General features: G+C 41.0%; 1 protein-coding gene across 2 annotated transcripts in view; it reads right to left on the bottom strand.

The window, feature by feature from the left end:
* ARHGAP26 (Rho GTPase activating protein 26) overlaps positions 1-19,618 on the bottom strand; it is a 488,882-nt gene that overhangs the window by 293,617 nt on the left and 175,647 nt on the right. For both annotated transcript variants that reach the window (XM_066272835.1, XM_066272836.1), the window contains exon 11: positions 7,113-7,191. In XM_066272835.1, the coding sequence (XP_066128932.1) occupies positions 7,113-7,191 (79 nt within the window). The remainder of the gene's footprint in view (positions 1-7,112; positions 7,192-19,618) is intronic.

The raw sequence follows: 19,618 nt of genomic DNA, 5'->3' as shown, positions 1-19,618 counted from the left end.
GAAATTCAAAAAAGGATTAATAATATTACAAATAGCATGAATCATGTATCAGACACCATTCTAAGTACTTACTATATTATTACAAAAAAAGGAGAAATGCAAATAGCTGAGAAACATGAGAAAAGATTTTAAATCTAATTAGTAATATGAGAAATGCAAATGAAAACAAAATACAATTTTTCACCATAGGGTTCAGATTCACAGGCAGACTCACAATATGCAGTGTTGGCAGACGTGGAAAAAATGGGCACCCTCAAAATTGACTGGAGGGAGTATAATTTGATACATTTTTGTGGAGAAAATAATTTGTCGATATCTATTAAAATTTTAAATGTTCATACCATTCAATAGGCAATTCCACTTGTTATGTATCCTAGAAATATGCTCAAATAAATAAACAATAAAGTGCATCGAGGATTTTCATTATATTATTGTTTATAATATGTAACAAAAAGCTAAATGTCAAAGACTATAGTAAAACTATACTATGTCAAAAATTCTACAAAACAGAATTTGTATCTAGAGCTACATGTATAGAAATAAATATATAGAAAAACACACACAAAACAAGATGGAGGTATAATTAGATTCCCAGCAGCTTGGGGCCAGGGTGGGGAAATGGAAAGCAAATTGAGGAGCTTACTATCAGACTTGTCATCAATTCACACTGGGTGATATTACAAAGAGCACTTTCAAATATGGGAAGAACTATTCTTCCAAACCATCATTCCACTCATAGAGGAGCAAGGCCTGCATCATCACACAAGAGATTAGAAATTTCATCCCACACCTTCTCAACCAAACGTACTCCTTCAATCACTTGTTTAATCAAGAGAGGAAAATGCAAGCCTGTGAGGTGGAATGCTGAGCTGAGCTGAGCATACAGCCAGGGGTTTGAACTGCCAGCCTCGGTGTCATAGCGAAGGAGGCGAAAGATCACTTCCTGTTCCTCCACTCATCACCTGAAAGTTCAGACTGACGACTAAATGAAATCACATTTTCCACACTAGTGAAAGCAGTGCCTGCTCTGCACTCTGTGAGTTTGGGCAAGAAAATTTTAAACCAACTCTGCTGAAATGAGCCAAGTAATTTAGACATGGAGTTAGAAACTAGGTAGGCCCCTCTTCTTCAAAAAGACAATAGTAAGAACTAACTTTTAATAAGCACTCCACCATCTCTATCGTGCTGACTATAATACGTGTATGCTGATCCTTACACAACAATCTTATAGGAAGGTATTATTATTACCCCCATCTAGCAGACAAAGAAACATGCTCAGAGAGAGCAGGTAACATTTCAGTGTTAGCCATGAGTGGGGAGGAGGGATTTAAACTCAGGCTGCCTGAGCCCACCTTCCCAACCTCCACAACATTCTGCCTCCTGGAAACTCATCTTAACAGTAATCATTCTTACTTTTCCTTTACATACTCCAACAGCTCATACTTTCACACATCAGGTGCACATCAGATGCAATGCAACTGCCCATTTAGTCTCTGAGTTCTTGAAGAACTTAAGGCATGGGCATAGTAGAGTGAGGGAAGGGCACAGTTTGTTTAGCCTCAAAGCCCACAAAGACTGAAATAGAAGACTTCTTTAAGTGGAGGCAAGCAGAAAGAAAGCACACTGCCTTGTCCTTCCACTAGAAGTGACTTTTCCTTAGTCTCCCATCTTTTCCCTTCTTCCACTGCAATAGCTACAACAGGGTAGGTCCATTTAAAAGTGAGGGTACCTACCATTCAACTACAGCTTCCTACTAATTCAGCAGTGTGTAGGTTGTAGTAAAGTAGCACAGAGCTAGAAGCAAGGAGACCTGGATTATCTACCCAAGATCAATCAATGGCCAGCTGGCCTTTTTAGGCAGCGTTTCCTCTTATATAAACAAGGATGTGAGACTGGCCTAGGTGTGTGTTTCTTTCTGCCCACAGCTAGGGGTTTGAGCCATATGAAATCACCAATGTCTGCCCACTTTTGACCTACAAAGGTGGCAGTTTCATAGTTTCAAACTAATAGGCGGATTTACACACAATCTTTGACACTAAACCATCTATTTCTTATCTTCCTAATTCCACATGATTCTAGCATCTACCAACCTTCTAAACCTTCTCTCTGGCTATCAGAAGAGAATCAAGTACTGAAACACTGGCTCAAAGTAAAGAAATACTTAATTTTACTAAAGAATCCTTGGGATGTGAAGGACTAATACCGCTAAAATCATAAAGTAATAAAAGCAGTTCCAGACAGACACCACTAAACACAGTTAAGGGACTATATGGGAACAGTTTAAAGAGGCTGATCATAGCTATGAGGCTCCAGTTTACCCCATTAGTCCCACTGACTTGCTGAGTCATCTTTCCATAGTGAAGAGAGAATACTTCAGGTTGGGTATGTATGACTTGGCAATGATGGAGGCACTGGTAGGGATTCTAATCTGCTTTTTAGCAAACATGCTTACTAGCAATGTGCAAAGAATAAAAGGCAAGATAAATTTAATTATTAGAAACTGACAAAAGAAACTTGCTATCTCTAAAATTTCTCTCAGTTATAGTATTTATGTGCCTTGAATCAAGGTTTCCATGTCCAATTTAATAGGGAAAATCGTCTATCCCCAAGTCTTCAACAATGGCCACAAAAGATTAAAACAAGAGCTTATGTGGCTGCAATGGAGATTCTATAGCTCGTCAACAAAGATTTAATAAAAAGTGAAGAAAATCTAGCAGAATCATTTCAAAACCCTATGTCATTAAGTAGCTTGGTAACTTGCTGGTTTTTTTATAGTGATAGACTTAGACCTGTATGCCTTGTATTTTATTTCCTTTCTCCACTGCACTGGTTAGGACTCCCAGAACGGTGATAGTAAAAGTTGTAAGAATGTCCTTGCCTTGTTCCATTCTTCGGGGGAAAGCACTCAGTTTTTCACTGTTCAATACAATGGTCATGTAAACTTGTAGAGCTTTCACTCTTGGCCAAGTGTTAAAGAGCAAGCTCTTCAAATATAAAATGTAATAAAAATTAGATATCAGAGTTCAGAGAAACTGTGTCATTTTTGCTTCCCAGTATCTACCCCCTTTCTCATATAGCAATGCTTTGGTTTGCTTTCAGGGGAAGTCAACCTTTCCCCATCATTTATGAAGTTCTGGTGCAATGAGCAAGTGTGTCAGCCAATCAATCCAGCTTTTTCTCAGGTAAGTTTGAATTGAGTTTCCATCATTTGAATTCAAATTCACTACACCAATAAAATCCATAATGCTCATTGCAGGAACGCAATTCCAATTTCTTCCTCCATTATCTACCTATCAATACTCTAAAGACATTCAACCTTTCTTCAGACTAGAATATCACTGAGTGTTATACTATACTTTGTTGAATAATTAGCTAAAAACATTGTAAAAATCAACTGATTTGGGCCCTGGCTGGTTGGCTCAGTGGTAGAGTGTTGCCTCGGCATGTGGATGTCCTAGGTTCAATTCCTGGTCAGGGCACACAAGAGAAGTAACTACCTGCTCCCCCACCCTTCCCCCTCTGCTTTCTCTGTCTCTCTCTCTCTCTCTTTCTCTCTCTCTGTCTGTCTCTCTCTCTCTCTCTGTCTCTCTCTCTCTCTTTCTCCTCCCATAGCCATAGCTCAGTTGGAGCAAGTTGGCCCTAGGTGGCTGAGGATGGCTCCATGGCCTCACGTCAGATACTAAAATAGCTCAATTGCCAATCAAGGCCCTAGATGGGCAGAGCATTGCCCCATAGGGGGGATGCCGGGTGAATCCCAGTCGAGGCACATGAGGGAGCCTGTCTCTCTGCCTCCCTACTTCTCACTTAAGAAAAATAAAAATTAAAATACTGACTCAGGGTTCACTGAGGGTTTTTTTAACCAACCATCCTGAGGTGTTCTTGAACAATGAAAGAACAAAAATTATAGAAACCAAAATTACCCCCCACCACATCCAACACTGAATATTCCATCACAGATCAATTGGGGTTTAACTATAAAAACAAAAGATAGGTGGCACCCTTATCATCTCCCTGAATTAAGGGGAACACTCTGAGACCAGCTAGAAAAAGAGGTCCCTGTTCCCTTACCAAAGCCAAAGCTCCCAAGAGAACAGATTTAACTAATCAAGGAGATCATGATTAAAACTGGAGCTGCTAATTGTCTACTGGGTATATATCACCAGTAATGTTCCCCACAGGCTCTCAGCTGTGGGAGACAAAATTAAGCCTAATACTCCCGCCAATTACACAATCATCATTTGCCTGTATTTATCTCTCTCTTTAGGGAACTAGAAAGCACACAGAGGTATGGTTTTAAATGCAAGCGATATGCTCCTGTGAGAAAATAATTTTGTATTATGTTTAGAAACAGAATTATTACATGTATAAACTTGTTTTAATGTGTACATTCTGGAGTAAGGAGATGCTTCTTTCAACAGCACAGCTTTCCATCTGCAGAGGCCAGATGTTAATCTACAGGAAAACTGAAGTGATTAGTAAGAAGACCAATTATATACAGAGAACAAATACCAAGTGGTGGGGGGAGAGAGGAGAGGAGGCTGAAAATGGGGTGGGTAAAGCAGTTTTAGAACTTCAGCTTATTGGATGCAAAACACAAACAAATAAAAAATGCCAGAAGGAGTGGTTTTTTATCCATTACTAAGAATCATATGCCCTGACAGGATTTTTCTTCCTGGATATTTCCCCCCAACAAGTTGAAAAACAATTCAAGAGAGTCAAAGAAAATATTATAAAAATGAACTGAGGATTCTTTGAGGAAAATTTGACATTTTATCCCTTTTAAAGATGAAAATCAAATATGTCTAGGACTAGACATGGCTTCAAATTCTAGCTTTGGCACCGTGGTGGAGACTTTTAACCTCCCCACCATATTCTTTCTTTTCTTCCTTGAAGTGAGAAGATGCCCTGGGACTCGCTGCATCCAGGGCTGCTATGGACAGCTTAGATTTCCCATCCTCCTTTGCAGACAGATGTGGCCACATAATTATATATGGGCCAATGGAAGTGATATTTGCACCTTCTGGGTCCTGGGTGTTTTCATCTCCATTATCTGATGTGGAAAATGGCAATGACTAGAATAATCTGGGAAGTCATGGTTGAGGATGGCAGAATGACCCTGCCAAGCCTGGAATGCTCTGTAACTTCTGGGCACTGAAGGTAAAATAAACTTCTTTCTTACTTAAGCCACTGAACTTCAAAGCCTCTTTGTTAGCAACATAGTCTATTCTATACCCTACTAATACAGTTACTTATATCTGTACAACTTGGGGCAAGTGATTTAACCTCAGTTTCCTCATCTGTGAAATGGAATTGTAACATTCACTTTGTAAGGTACTAAGAGAAACAAACAGATTAATAGATGTGTCAAATCTGCATGTTACACACAGAAATAAATGCTCATCTAATGGTAGATAACAGCAAAGATGAAGAACTAGCTGAATTGTTTTCAAATGCTTCTGATATCAAATAGCTATTGTGCCCACAAAGCCCTAAAGGTAGAGATGTGTTTCTGCTTTTGAGAGAGTTTTTATCAGTAACAATATATTGAAGGAAAATCAGGAATATCATATTTTAGCCCAGGAGAGAAATAATGCTTAAAGTTTAGCAAACTGGGTCAAAATCTTTAAATAATTCTTTTAAAAATTTTTTTTTATTTATTCATTTTAGAGAGGAGAGAGAGAGAGAAAGAGAGAGAGAGAGAGAAAGGGGGGAGGAGCAGGAAGCATCAGCTCCCATATGTGCCTTGACCCAGTAAGCCCAGGGTTTTGAACTGGCAACCTCAGCATTCCAGGTCGACACTTTATCCACTGCGCTACCACAGGTCAGGCTAAATAATTCTTTAAATTGCACTCTCTGTTGTTAGATGTTATACAAACACCAGTTATTTGTTTATGCTTGGTTGACTGAACTGAGCTCCATATTTGTATAAAAAATAGCTGAGTAGAAAGGTATATTAATCAATACAGATCACGTGACCAGGGGAGGCTGAGAGAGACACACAAATAAACTGGAATCATCTATGTTGGATCCCCAGCTTGACACAGAGAGTTCTACAGTCAATGAAAGCCATGGCCAATTGTCCCTTGCATGTATTTCCATCTCTGGATACTGCTTTTGCAAGTAATAATTACTGTCCCTCTGACAGTGTGAATTCTTTTTCTCTTTTACTGGTGGGACATGGGTAAACCATCCTCTTAGGCAGGCGTCTCCAAACTACGGCCCGCGGGCCACATGTGGCCTCCTGAGGCCATTATCTGGCCCCCTGCCGCACTTCTGGAAGGGGCACCTCTTTCATTGGTGGTCAGTGAGAGGAGCACTGTATGTGGTGGCCCTCCAACAGTCTGAGGGACAGTGAACTGGCCCCCTGTGTAAAAAGTTTGGGGACCCCTGCTAGGATTTCTGCAACTTTGAAATCTGCTGAGCACTGAAGTTGATATCTGTGGCATCAAGATAAGGTGAATACTCTGACTCGAGGGACTTCCCAAGGGTTCTTACGTGGGTTTTACATGTCACAAGATGCAGGAAAACCACAAGATTACATCACCTAGCACAGGCCAGCATCTCTGCAATGGGAGCATGGATCACATGACCAGACTTCATCCCTTCCAGCAACCCTGATAATCAATCCCACTGCACATAAGGAAATGTGGCTCACGATGGCAAAGGGAGGCTGAACCAGAGGGGCTGAGAAGAGATGCTGCATAACTTGGACACATTTTATGATCATTTATCGCATTCAAATAAGACTGAAATAATGCTTTGCATCCTACTTCATGGCAGCATCAATAGATATTCAGTAAACCAAACTGAACTCTGACTCCTCCAGGAGACTGGGGAGTCCCACAACTGCCTCAGTGAGGGGGGGCTTCTGGGACAGTGTCATGCAGAACCTAACCTTAGACAGAGAGGCCGAAGCTCAGGGGCAGCACCCAAACAGAAGCAAGATCTATGTCTACAGACATCATCAGCCCAGGAATAAAAAACAACCTGCTCTGGGACATTCGTTTGGAGACCCCCAGGGCTTTGGAGTACCAGCAACAATCACCATGCTAGGGAAGCAACAAACAACTCAGGACCTTTATTCCTGCTCTACTTCCCTGAATTGTACTTACAGGTTCCCGGCCATCCATGGCTTCCATCCAGAGCCTCCGGTCCTCTTCCGACAGCGCCTGCATGGTGATAACCCCTGGCCTGCGGAGAAAGGAATACACAGATATGGACCCAGGTAGAGAGACCCTGATGAAGGTGAGCCTTAAAGAAACACTCACGACACAGAATGATAGGTCTGCGTGTTTTTCTGCAGAAACAATTCAAACTATCAGATTATCAAAGAAGACTGCAACCCTCAAAAAAGTTAAGAACTGCTTATGTAAATCCTCATCTTTAAAATCTGAGAAAGCCTAAACAGGAGGAAGAGGTGCACTGTGCAAGAACCGAATCGTGCTATGGTCTGAGTCCACAGCACTGCTGAGGACGGCAGAGCAGCATGGCACTGAGACACAGGGGGCTCCGCCAGACCCGAGCACCATCGGCCTGGGCCCCAAGGCACCAGGCCTGGTCATCAACCCACCAATAACCACTGCTGCTGGCTTATTCCCGTGGTTCCAGGGAATTCTAGACCTATTTGAACATATTTTAAATATAACACATGCTTCTATTTTTTTTTTTTTTTTTTTTTTTTTTGTATTTTTCTGAAGCTGGAAACGGGGAGAGACAGTCAGACAGACTCCCGCATGCGCCCGACCGGGATCCACCGGGCACGCCCACCAGGGGGCGACGCTCTGCCCACCAGGGGGCCCCTCTGGGGCATCGCTCATTGCAACCAGAGCCGCTCTAGCGCCTGGGGCAGAGGCCAAGGAGCCATCCCTAGCGCCTGGGCCATCCTTGCTCCAATGGAGCCTCAGCTGCAGGAGGGGAAAAGAGAGACAGAGAGGAAGGAGAGGGGGAAGGGTGGAGAAGCAGATGGGCGCTTCTCCTGTGTGCCCTGGCCAGGAATCGAACCCGGGACTTCCACACGCCAGGCCGACGGTCTACCACTGAGCCAACCGGCCAGGGCCAACACATGCTTCTTTTCATTGATCATCCCTCGATATCTCTTAAGAAAAAAAAGTTTTCAAAGATATAAACATTTAAGTACAGAGGGGTTGGGGATTTGAGTTACACTGGTGTGGGGGTGTAAATGTGTGAGGTTGTGAATGAGTGTGTGTGTGTGTGTGTGTGTGTGTGTGTGTGAGAGAGAGAGAGAGAGAGAGAGAGAGGCAGCAGGGTGGGGGGCAGGGAGTGTATATGGGTGGAAGAGACAGCGCGTTGAGCATGAAAGGCAAGTGATAGTACAGACACTCATTCCCAAGAGGGTAGTCATTCTGACAAAGACCGCAATAGGCACTGGAACCCTGACACAAACAAGAAGATATAACAACTCCTCTCTCTCCACCAGCCCCTGCCAGGGTTCTCCCTCTTCTTCTCAGAAATTCTCCTTTCAGACCCAAGTGCCCATTTCCCACCATCAGCCAACTCAGTATGCAAAACCTATTGGGTGTCTGCACAGTGCTGGCAGCCACCAGTCCACAGAGATGACCCTATCACTTGGGGACATAGTGAATTTATTCTACCATTCCACCTTTCAAAGAGCTGAGCACAAAGTGTTAAGGCTTTAGAACTAAAAGAGTACAAAGCTACTGTCCACTGCAGAACTCGCAATCCTGGACCTGATTTTTGAGTCCTGCTTAAAGTGTTCCTGGACCACTGACTTCAGAATCAGGCATTTCCTTAAAATGGACACTCCTAGCCCAACCCCACCTTACTGAAACTGAATTTCTGGGCAAGGCCTGTGAACTTGGATTTTAACCAACTCCCCAGGTGATCCTGATGTACAGTTAGGTCTGAGGCCCACAGCCATGTGCTGCCCACCCACCCCCACCTTTTCCTTCCTGTTCTCCCTGCCCTGGAGAGCAAAGACACCCTATTCTCTACCCTGGAATCACGTAGACAATGTTCTCCAACATTTCCTGCTAGGTGCTCACCAGCAAACAGTGAGACCACAATAGTGCCTAGCGTACCAAGATCTCAGGGACCTTGCAAATGTCACATTGACTTCATGGCACACAGTGTGAAATTTCTACTCAGGGCCACAAAAAGAAAGTTCAGACAAATGCAGAGGCTGTGAAGGGTGAGCCAGTTGATCTTAGTAACCAGGGAAGTCAACAGGATTTGTTTTCATTTTAAGAAGAAATATCAAAATACTAGTTATTTTCCATAAGTGATAGAGAAGTGAATAAAGTAGATTTAACCCACTTGTTTCTAATCCTAACACACCAAGTTCAGATCATTTTCTCTCAGCATTGTGGAGGTACATCTGGATCACAGTCCTTTCTAGGGGTCTACAAAATAGCCCTTCAAGCTCCAAGTTCTTTTTTCCTTCATTACAATTTAAACCTCTGGTACACAGATCTCTTATGTATGGATTTCCTGGAGCCAAGGTAAATGGGTCAACTTCCCTTATTTTGAAATCAAGCAATAACGTTCCTTCCATGTTTACTCGCCCTGTGGCCCTATTAGCCATCACCCCTTAAAACAAAATAAAAGAAGTAAAACTCTTAATGATTCTACACTTTCCATGTCAGTCCCTGAAAGATAGCACACTTTCATATGTGGTCTCAATTTACTTCATGTTCAAATGTATCAGAGTAGAGAGAGAGAAGAAGAGGGACAGAGAACTACCTAGAAGTGTGTGCTGTGGGACGAGGAAGGAAAAAATATAACACATTGAAAGAGTAATGGAATCAATGATCAAAACTCTTTCTAGTTCTATAAAGAACTGTGATCCTATCAAACACCATAATGAAGTAAGAGCTACAAGAATAAAGCAACACTATGTGCCAGATGCCATGCACTAAGCACTATATATAAATTAATTCATTTAATTTTCATAACGATGTCATGAGATAAGTATATTCTCATTATCCCATTTGGCAGAGGAGAAAAACAAGGCTAAAATGTGTTAAGTACCTTGCCCACAGTTACAGAGCCAGGATCCGAACCCAGCAATATAATGCTTCACCCTTGCACAGAAAGCCACAGCAAATGTGAAGGTGCCACAGTCCCCAGACAACTCACATTGACAACCCAAGTCCTCTGCCACCAAAATGGACTGGGCCCTCCTGCAAGTACCACAGTGAGCCCCTGCACAGGCTCCAAGAGCTCAAACAATAAGGGCTCTGTGAAACCCAGAGTGCTTTGTAACTTGAAGGCCAATCCAAAAATCAAGAATCCAATAGTATCTGATTTGATGATGGCTTATTTTCTATAGCAGTGGTTCTCCACATATTTTTCAGCCTAAGAGATGGAAAGGCAATGATTTTTAAAAAAAAAATTTTAAAAGCACTAATCATAAAGAAAAAATATAGATAAGTTAGACTTCACCAAAATGAAAAATTTCCATTCATCAAATGATACCATTAAGAAAATGAAAAGACTAACTACTGAGTAAGACATTTGTAATTTATATCTCCAATAAAACTCTTACCCAGAATATGTAAAGAATGCCAACAAATAAGTAAGAAAAAAAAAATGAACCCAATTAATAAAATAGATAAAAGACTTGAATAGGCACTTCATAAAAGAGGACAAACGGCCAACACGCATAAAAAATTGGGCCTAACATGATGACTCATCAGAGAAATGCAATGAAAACCACAATGAAATATAACCAACACCCTTCTGAATGGAGCTCATCAAAGACCACCAAAACCAAGCCCTGACAAGAATGTAGAACCACCGGAACTCTCATACATTCTGGTAGAAAACTAAACTGATAAAACCAAACAAAACTAAACAAACACCCACGCAATGACCTAGCAATTCTACCTCTAGATATATACCCAAGAGAAATAAGTGCATACTTCTGTCCGCTTGAATGTGTCCAAAAGACACATTCAAGAACAATCACAGTTTTGTGTAATTATGACCAAATTTGTAAAAACAAGAAGTCAAGGATACATCAATAAGAGAATAAATTGTCTATTTAATCAATAAAACATCATACAACAGTAAAAAAGGACTACTGCTACACACAACAGCGTGACTGAATCTCACAGACAAAACAATGAGGGAAAGAAGCTAGATACGAAAGACTACAAATGGTATAATTCCATTTATATGATGTTCAAACACTGGCAAAAGTCATCTCCTGTGACAGACAGCAGAGCAGCAATTTCATCTTGGGGAAGGGGCAAAGGCAATGAGTGGGGTGTGGACGCAAGGAAACCTGCTGGGGTGACAGAAACTTGATCTGGGAGTTGTAAAGGCAGAAGGCCTGAGGCTGTGAGGGTGGGTGCGGGTGCGTGTGTGTTCATTAAGATACAGACTTCAGGTTTGGGCATCTTACTGTGATTACACTTCAGTAAAAAACTGCTTTGAAATAACTTCAGGCTCCCCAGTTATCCTGACTCCAGTGCTTCCCTGCTGTAATTGATGCTTATTCTTCTTTAAAATGCAGATAAAAAGAGTGCCTGCCTCATGGGGTTGTTGTGGAGATTAAATGGGAGATGTATAAGACATTTCAAAGTGTCAGACACAGAGTAAATGCTCCCCAAAATTAAACATCACAAGGGCAAACAGGGCGGGAAGAAGGGGGAAGCAGATAACAAGGGTGGGATAGGATCAAAATTATGGCGGGAGATGGATGGGTAGGTGTGTATAGTTTAAAAAGGAAAAGAGCCACAGGCACTTCTGATACTAATGGCCCCAACCCCAATGCACTCATCCACAGCCCTGAAAATCACACTCCTACCACAAAGCCAGCTAGGAGGAGGGCTGAAGTGATACACAGGCTCTGACATCACAGCCGTTTCCTTTTTCCTCCTGAGTGAAGCAGCAAGTGCCCTGCTTCCCCCTCCCTTTGGAATTAATGCCTGATAATTGATAAAGACAAAGAAGGAGTCTTTAGCCAATTCTAGAAAATTTGCCAAGGACCTCCCTCTACCCACCAGATAAGAAAAGGGACATAAGACATACAATCCTTTCTAGAGCTCAATCCTAAGATTCTATGTAAAACACAGCACCTCCTTTCCACTCTGCCTCAGCCCTTGGTTAGTGCTCTATCTGGATCAGCTGGAGGATCAGGATCAAGGATCTGCAGTTTTCTCTAAACTGGCCCCGCCTCTCATACTATAAGGGCAATGCAGAAATCAGTTATTCATCTGCCACAGGGCAATCTGCTGCCTACCACCATCTCTCCCCCACTCTGGCCTCTGAAAAAAGCCCACAGAAAGCCATACATCATTTAGCAGAACATCGTGGAGTTGGGATCACTGATGTCAGCTCAGAGCCTTCTCATCAGCCAAGAGCAAGCAGAATCACAACCAGCCCTGACTCCAGGGTTACTCGACAGCTTCCTACTCTAATCATATTCCTGAATCTGAGTCAACAATAGTGATCTCAGTGGCTTGGCAATTTACCCACTTCCTACTGGACAAGGAAATGCTATTACTAACTCCACCCCACTGAAACAAACACACTCAGAATCTAACAGTACTGTTCTTTTTAAATAAACCTCCAAAGAGCTAGGGTTTGCTCATTCATAACTATAAATCTTCAGTTGGCAAGAGTTTGTTCCCAGCTTCTATCCACATTACAGTACACATAAGGGTCAAGTTCAGAGTAAAAAGAGGACTGTGGTACCCACAGAAACACACGTTCTCACAGCCTGTGTTTGAAACCTGTCTCACCATGTTTACATAGGAAGACAGAGGGAGATGATGAAAGCTTGGGGAATGGGCTGCCATCCACAGGTGAAGGAGCCGTGCCCAGTGCCGGAGAAAGGAAGAGGCCCTTTGCTTCTAATGTGCTACTGGGAAACTGATTTCTAACAGGTCCTGGACAGTTACAAGAGTTTGAAGTTCAGTAAGTCTTCATGTACACAAACATATGGCAGATCTTCACCTACACGTAATAGGGCCAAAGTCAGGCAGAACAAACTTGGAGAATGACATCTCATCCATGTCTGTCTAAGAAACTGCAGACTCAAATGTCTAGATAGAGACCAAGCAAAAGAGTGAACCTGGAAAAGAAATTCTTTACTGCCCTGACAAAAATAGGCTTGGTCTCATTTTCATTAAAACTGAACCCTTTTGTTTTTTCATTTGCACTTTTACTTTTTGATAGAGGCATAGGAACAAAGGATTATTTCCCCTGTATGGGAAAAACAACAATGCAAGTTTAAGGCAAAGTGACAGCTGTCACCTGTCATCATGGTGAACAACAGGGCAAGGTGGGAACTAGAGCCAAGTGAAGAGGCCATACCCCACCTAGCAGAGGCATCCATCATTCAGCTCTACACATAGCTGATTCATGGGAAGGCAAGATAAGCATTTTCAGATTTTTCCAATTTTAAGATGTTGCCTCAAACACTACTCAAGTCAAACCAAACATGTCTGCAGACCTCCAGGTTGCAACTTCTGGTGTCTGTCTTTCTCTGCCTCTCTCTACCTGAGCTCCACTCCAGGTTAACATGGCATGTTATAAAGTCATCTCACGCACGAGGGCCAGTAATGACACGCGTCTGTGTTTCTGGTTAACCTCAATGTCAAACATAGCAAAGCATTTCCAGTTCATCAACAAAGGAAGAACTGAGGCTACTTTCCCATTTCTCTCAATGCTCAGGACCCAGTGTTATCATTGGATAAAAAGTTATGAATCTGTACAAATTATGCATGCTCTGAGATAATGAACTATAAGTTCTTGTCCACTACAGATCCTTGTGCACAAGAAAAATATATACTATACCATGAGAACCTGGGTGGGATCCCGGTGAGAGAGACAGCAGTTGCAAATTGGTGGCCCACAAACTGTGGCTAAGATTAAATGAGTATTTATTATGGGCTAAGCACTGTGCTAAGGACTTCACATGCATTATCATTTATTGCTCACAATAAAAGTATGAAGTACTATCACTATACCTCTTTAAAAAAACACTGATATTCAGAAATTATTTGCACCATGTCACACGCTAGTAGGTGGCAAAGCCTGAGCTTGAACCCAGTCTGCCTGACTTGAAAAGCAAAGCCCACACCTTAACCACAATGCTGTACTGCCCCCATGTGCATGCATTATATGTCCTGAGATTCAGGGCCACTAGCTCCTTAGGAGGAAAGAGGCACAACTCCTCCACCTACCTAATCTCTCTCCCTCTCACACGCATGCACACACACATACACACACCCTTAAGAAGATTTTAGAATAGAACCAGGCTTCTAATCAATTATTTAGAAAGGATCTAATCCTAATGAATGAGTGCATCATAACCTATTATAGCCTACAACACTGACCTCTTGGGCAAAGAGGTCCTAAAATAATTAATGCCATAGCAATAATAATGATTTATAGAGTAAATATGGCCAAACATATCAGATAGTTTTCTGTATTTCCATTGTAACAGAGACTGAAGTCACAAAACATCAGCAAGCCCAGACAAAGAAATCTCTGGCACATTACGTTGCCTAGTTCTTAAATGTAACAAATACTAACTTTGAGTACCTATTACATGCCAGCCATAATGCTAGGTACCAGGGACACAGGAGTAAACAAATTTTAATACACTGCACCAGGAGAAAACATTATTAATTGCTGGGATGAGTAAGACTCAGGAAGAATGCAAGCACTTGTTACTACTGTTCATAACAAACAATGAAAAATATTCTAATTCAAGAATTTTATCTCATTTACAAATACTTTTTTTTCAATTATTACTATTCTATCTCATGATAAACACATGTATGCACATAAGTAGAATTTACTGATTAAACTGTCTCCTCTCTTCAGATCTATGTAACAGAAAAATTTTGGCTTAGATTTTTTAAAAATATATTCTATGTAGAAATTGGAAAGCAAATCAAATCAATAAAATCCAAATTTCACTATACGGACTAAAGAACAGAAATATGGTTGACTTATTTCACATCACAGTCCACCACATTCCATTCTTACTTAAACCAGAATCAAACAGCAAATACTCTCTAATAAAAAAATCTCAATGACAAGTTCACACTACATGAATTCTAAAAATTCCGAGAACTTTTCAATCAGATTATTTTACAGACTAGCCAAAAAGTCATCCAGAAAGCAACTTATTTCCCCCTGCTTTCCCCCCACCCAAGTCATGGAAGTCAGAGCAGTATAACACCCTCTGAGGAAGGAAAAAGCCATTTCCTCTCTGAAATGTCATTGGCATTGAGACCCGTGCTGTCATCCAACCAGCAGGAAGGCAAAATCAAATATTATTTCAAACAAGGGTGAGAAGGGGAGGGGAGGGGAAGATGGAAACCAGGAAAAATGGCTTCATCTGTTGCAAAAGATAAAGGCACATTGCACCACAAGGGCCAGTAGGACTGCCTGGTTCTCCGCACACACTGCACAGCCAAAATCACCACGCTCTTTTCTTCACCATCCTCAAATACACTGTCCCTGAGGCCAAGAGCCTGACACTTCAGAGTGCAAGGTAAAATGTGATGTTTACAGAGGCTAGATTAGCTGTGCGTGCTTGCTTGATCCGTCATAAAAGGGTGGGAGGAAGGAATTTCTAGAGAAAGAATGAGTCATTTAGAATACTTTTCCCTTAAGAAGTAATATTCACATGATTATTTCTTCTACAGAAATCTACACACACACACACACACACACACACACACCCCGAATTCTGTCAATGTATAAAGGACAGCTAATTTTCAACTGGACTGCCTCGTAGTTACTAATATATATACAAAACTGCCATCTAGAGGTTGGACACTGAAATGAAGTCTGTTACATAAGATGATTCCTTTTGGGAAAACACAATCTTATATTCACCCAATCTCACAAAGACACAGAAATAAGTGCATGCACACACACCACATACCAAACTGGAAGTAATAGTATTATTTTAACTTCAAAATTAGTATGGTTTCCTTTTTAGATCATAAACTGGAAGGAAGAGCATAAAATTTTTTATCTTGTATACATAGACTTTGAAAATAGTAGTCCACTTAAACATATAAATTTAATACACCTGTATTCACTTTCAGTTTATAAGTGACTGGAAAACATGACTCTGTAGGAAAAGGAACACCATGAGATGGGTGGGGGGGGGAAAGGCTCAGAGATACAACCACCACAGTTAAGATTCACCATAAAAACAATGAAGTCTCAGCATTTAAGAGGGAGAAAAAAAATTAAAGGCACAACCTTTTCCAACACAGGGATGCATCTGGGATAAATATGAATGCACTCCATCTTCAAAACAATCTTGCAAGATAGGTTATGATAAGCCCCATCTTACAGATGTGGTTAAATCACCTGCCCAAACTCACATAGCTGGTAAAGGGCACATCCTAAAGTCAAATTTAGGGCTGCTTTGATCTTTTACCTGCATCATGCAGCCTGCCATAAAAAATACTTGAAACAAAGGTGGTGGCTTATTATATAGTTTGAATAGATTTTTCAGATCTTCCATAAATCTTTCTAGCCTCCACTACCCTTACTTTAACCAACCGTCCATTTTTGGGGGGGTTGGGGGGAGGGTTGTCCTATCTCTATAGTCATGCAGATCATGTGTTGTACTTGAAGTTTTAGTTTAAATAGCATCTAACATGATTAAGCTCCTGTAGTCTCTGTCACAAGAGTTCACCTAAGTTCCAAAGGGAAAATAATGTAACTCAAAAATTGCATTGCCATGAAAAACAAAACTGAACAGCCACATGCACAAAGTACTATATTACAAGCTGTGTAACATGTTATTCTGCCTTAGAACGACAGATAAGACAGGTATTTACCTGAAACAGATATTCAAAAATGAACAGAGGTTTACAAAACATGCCTAATAATACAAATAGTCAACCAACACAAAGAAAAGCTCATAGACTGTGCAAATACATAGGACACGGAGGGAAAGTGAAGACAGAAGTGAGAGTGGGTGTGACGTGCCTTGCTGGCACTGATCCAGAAGAAAGTTGTCTCTACCTATTAGTGAAAAGCTTGTCAAAGGACCTCAGATTTGGTTTGAAAGTAAAATCAGACGATGACTTTTAAGAAAAAAAGTCTAATAGACTCATAGAGCTTCATTAAGCTTTATATCTCCACTGTCAGTAGTTTCTGGCATATAGTTATGTTAAATAAATGAAGGATGGAGGGAAGGAGAGAGGAAATGAACTCAGGGTATTCCAGTCATGTCATCATTCTCTGTAAGAAGAAAAGGGTGAGGGCCCTCCCTCGGTTTGCTACATTTTCCCCATAGTATTTGGTCCTCCACGTTTGCTGGAACACTCAACTCAACATACCATGGCATTTATATTTAGCCTTTAATTGCATAAATGCGTGTGTGCGCATGCACATGCGTGCATGCACATGCATTCTACACTGAAAGGTAAGTTATGCGAAAGCAAGGACTATGCTTGTCTTGGTCCCCATTACAACCCTGACACCTGGTACCCTTATCATCTCTAGTAAGTTGTCCTCTGCTGCCATCTCTGCTGGGGATGGGGCATTTAACACTTCACATAATATCTTCAAATGTATGGACTTCTGTTGGAGACAGCTAGTCTTGGAAAAAATAAAGCATTCCAATTGTTTCCTTCCCCCAAGTAAAACACTGCCCCTCAAGAGGCTACATTGATTCAGTGCATCACAAAGAAGCCTTTTGTTTCTATATTATTTCCCATGTGGCTCAGTGGCCCCTCCTGGAAAATATTTGGGAGAAAACAACTGTGTCTCACTACATCTGTGAGAAATTTCTTAAAAATAAACAAATTCAGGGATGTTGAGATTACTACCACCATGATTCTTCAGCTTAAACAAATATTTTCCCTACATCTGCATATTAATTTCCATAAAACACTGCATTGTGAAGTTAATTATTTAAAGTGACTGAAGATATTAGCAAGTATTAGCAATTCACATACCACTACCACTAATCTACATACTGCTTTTAGATGAAGTCTATTTTTTAAATTTTATTTTTCAATTGCAGTTGACATTTAATCTTATATTTGTTTGTGTGTACAGCATAGTGGTCAGGTAATTATATAATTTACAAAGTGATCCCCCAGATAGATGAAGTCCCTTTTTCACTTAGGAATTTTATCCTACACTCTCACGAAAAGAAACTGACACAGATTCAGGAAAAAAAATTATAAATCTAGTTTTTTATTCAATTAACCAATATAAAATATAAACCTTCAAAAGCCCTTGTCTCTCTATTAGAAGCAACTAGGTCTTGGGAAGGGGTAGACTCTCCCTAATCAGAAAAGTTTTTAAGGTGTCAAAACACCACACTATATACGTAGAAAATAAAAAATACAAGTAATACAAGATAACTATCTACTCACAACCCACTTATGAAGACAAGATTTAGCAGCCTCACTCTGTACCACGACTGAAACTCCTCACTTCATGCCCAAAAAAGAGACAGCAACTTAGAAGAAATTGACTTCCCAACCCACTCCGTCTGTTGAATGTGATACGTTAGCTCTCAGCTTATATAATAATTGGGACGTGAAAAGCTTTTATGAGCATACTAAAGGGGAAAGGTGGTGTGAAGTGTCAACAAGGGTAGAAATCAGATGGAGGAATCACGGTAAGTTTTAATTGCCTAAACAGCAACTCTGCAATCTCTGGGAAAACATCTGAAGAAAACACAGAAAACAATTCAGCTTCAGAAAACATCATGGAGCTTGCATCCCATCTAACGGAGAGTTGCAGTGCGAGGCATATCCTCTTCCAAATAGCCACGCAAACCAACGACAATCTCTCTCTGGGAACTACGCATCTGACCAGCATCAAACAACTGACTCCACTTCCAAACACATTCTCTTAACCTCTTTCCTGGAGGTCAACAATATGAATTCCCTTCAAGACCATGCTTTGAATAGAGAAGAAAGATGTCTAGAAGTGCGTAAAGCATCCTGATTTAAGGTCTGTTTAAAATCAAAACTAAGCAATTTTAGTTTGATGCAAACATTTTGCAATACCTATTGGTTAATGTACCCATCTACACAACCGTTCTCTATTACCATCCCCTCTCATGTCCCAAACACGGTGAAGGACTCGGGCACTTCCTTTGTTTACAAATTATATTTACCATATTTTTTGCTCCATAAGACGTACTTTTCCCCAAAAAAAGTGGAGGGGAAAATGTCCGTGTGTCTTATGGAGCGAAAAATACGGTACTTGTCTGCATTTAGAATCTAGCCTTATAAAATATCAAGTCTGATAAACATGTAGGATGAGCTAATTAATAAATAATAACAACTAATAGTTGCTGAGCATTTACTATTTGCCATCCTGACAAGTATTTTTATATGTATTTTCTTTTTGAATTCTTATGATTCAAGGAGCTAGGTATGATTACCAGCTTCATTTTCCAGATAAGGAAAGCAAGGCCCAGAGCAATTAAGTAACTTGCCCAAAGTCAATAGCTACTAAAGCAAAGTCAAAATTTAGATCCCAGTTGCCTGACTAGAGAGCCAAAGTTGTAATGACTAAACTGCTAAAAAGACATGGTGAGTGTCCACGATCTCCTGATTTAGGCCGAAAGGGCTGCTCTCTGCAGGGGAGCTGGAGCAGCCTTCAGCAGCCGCAGTGCATACAG

The sequence above is a fragment of the Saccopteryx bilineata genome, chromosome 4, assembly GCF_036850765.1.
Source record: "Saccopteryx bilineata isolate mSacBil1 chromosome 4, mSacBil1_pri_phased_curated, whole genome shotgun sequence".
In the NCBI taxonomy this organism is placed as follows: domain Eukaryota; kingdom Metazoa; phylum Chordata; class Mammalia; order Chiroptera; family Emballonuridae; genus Saccopteryx; species Saccopteryx bilineata.
Note: the sequence above shows the minus strand (reverse complement) of the source record. Positions and strands in the feature narration are given on the sequence as shown.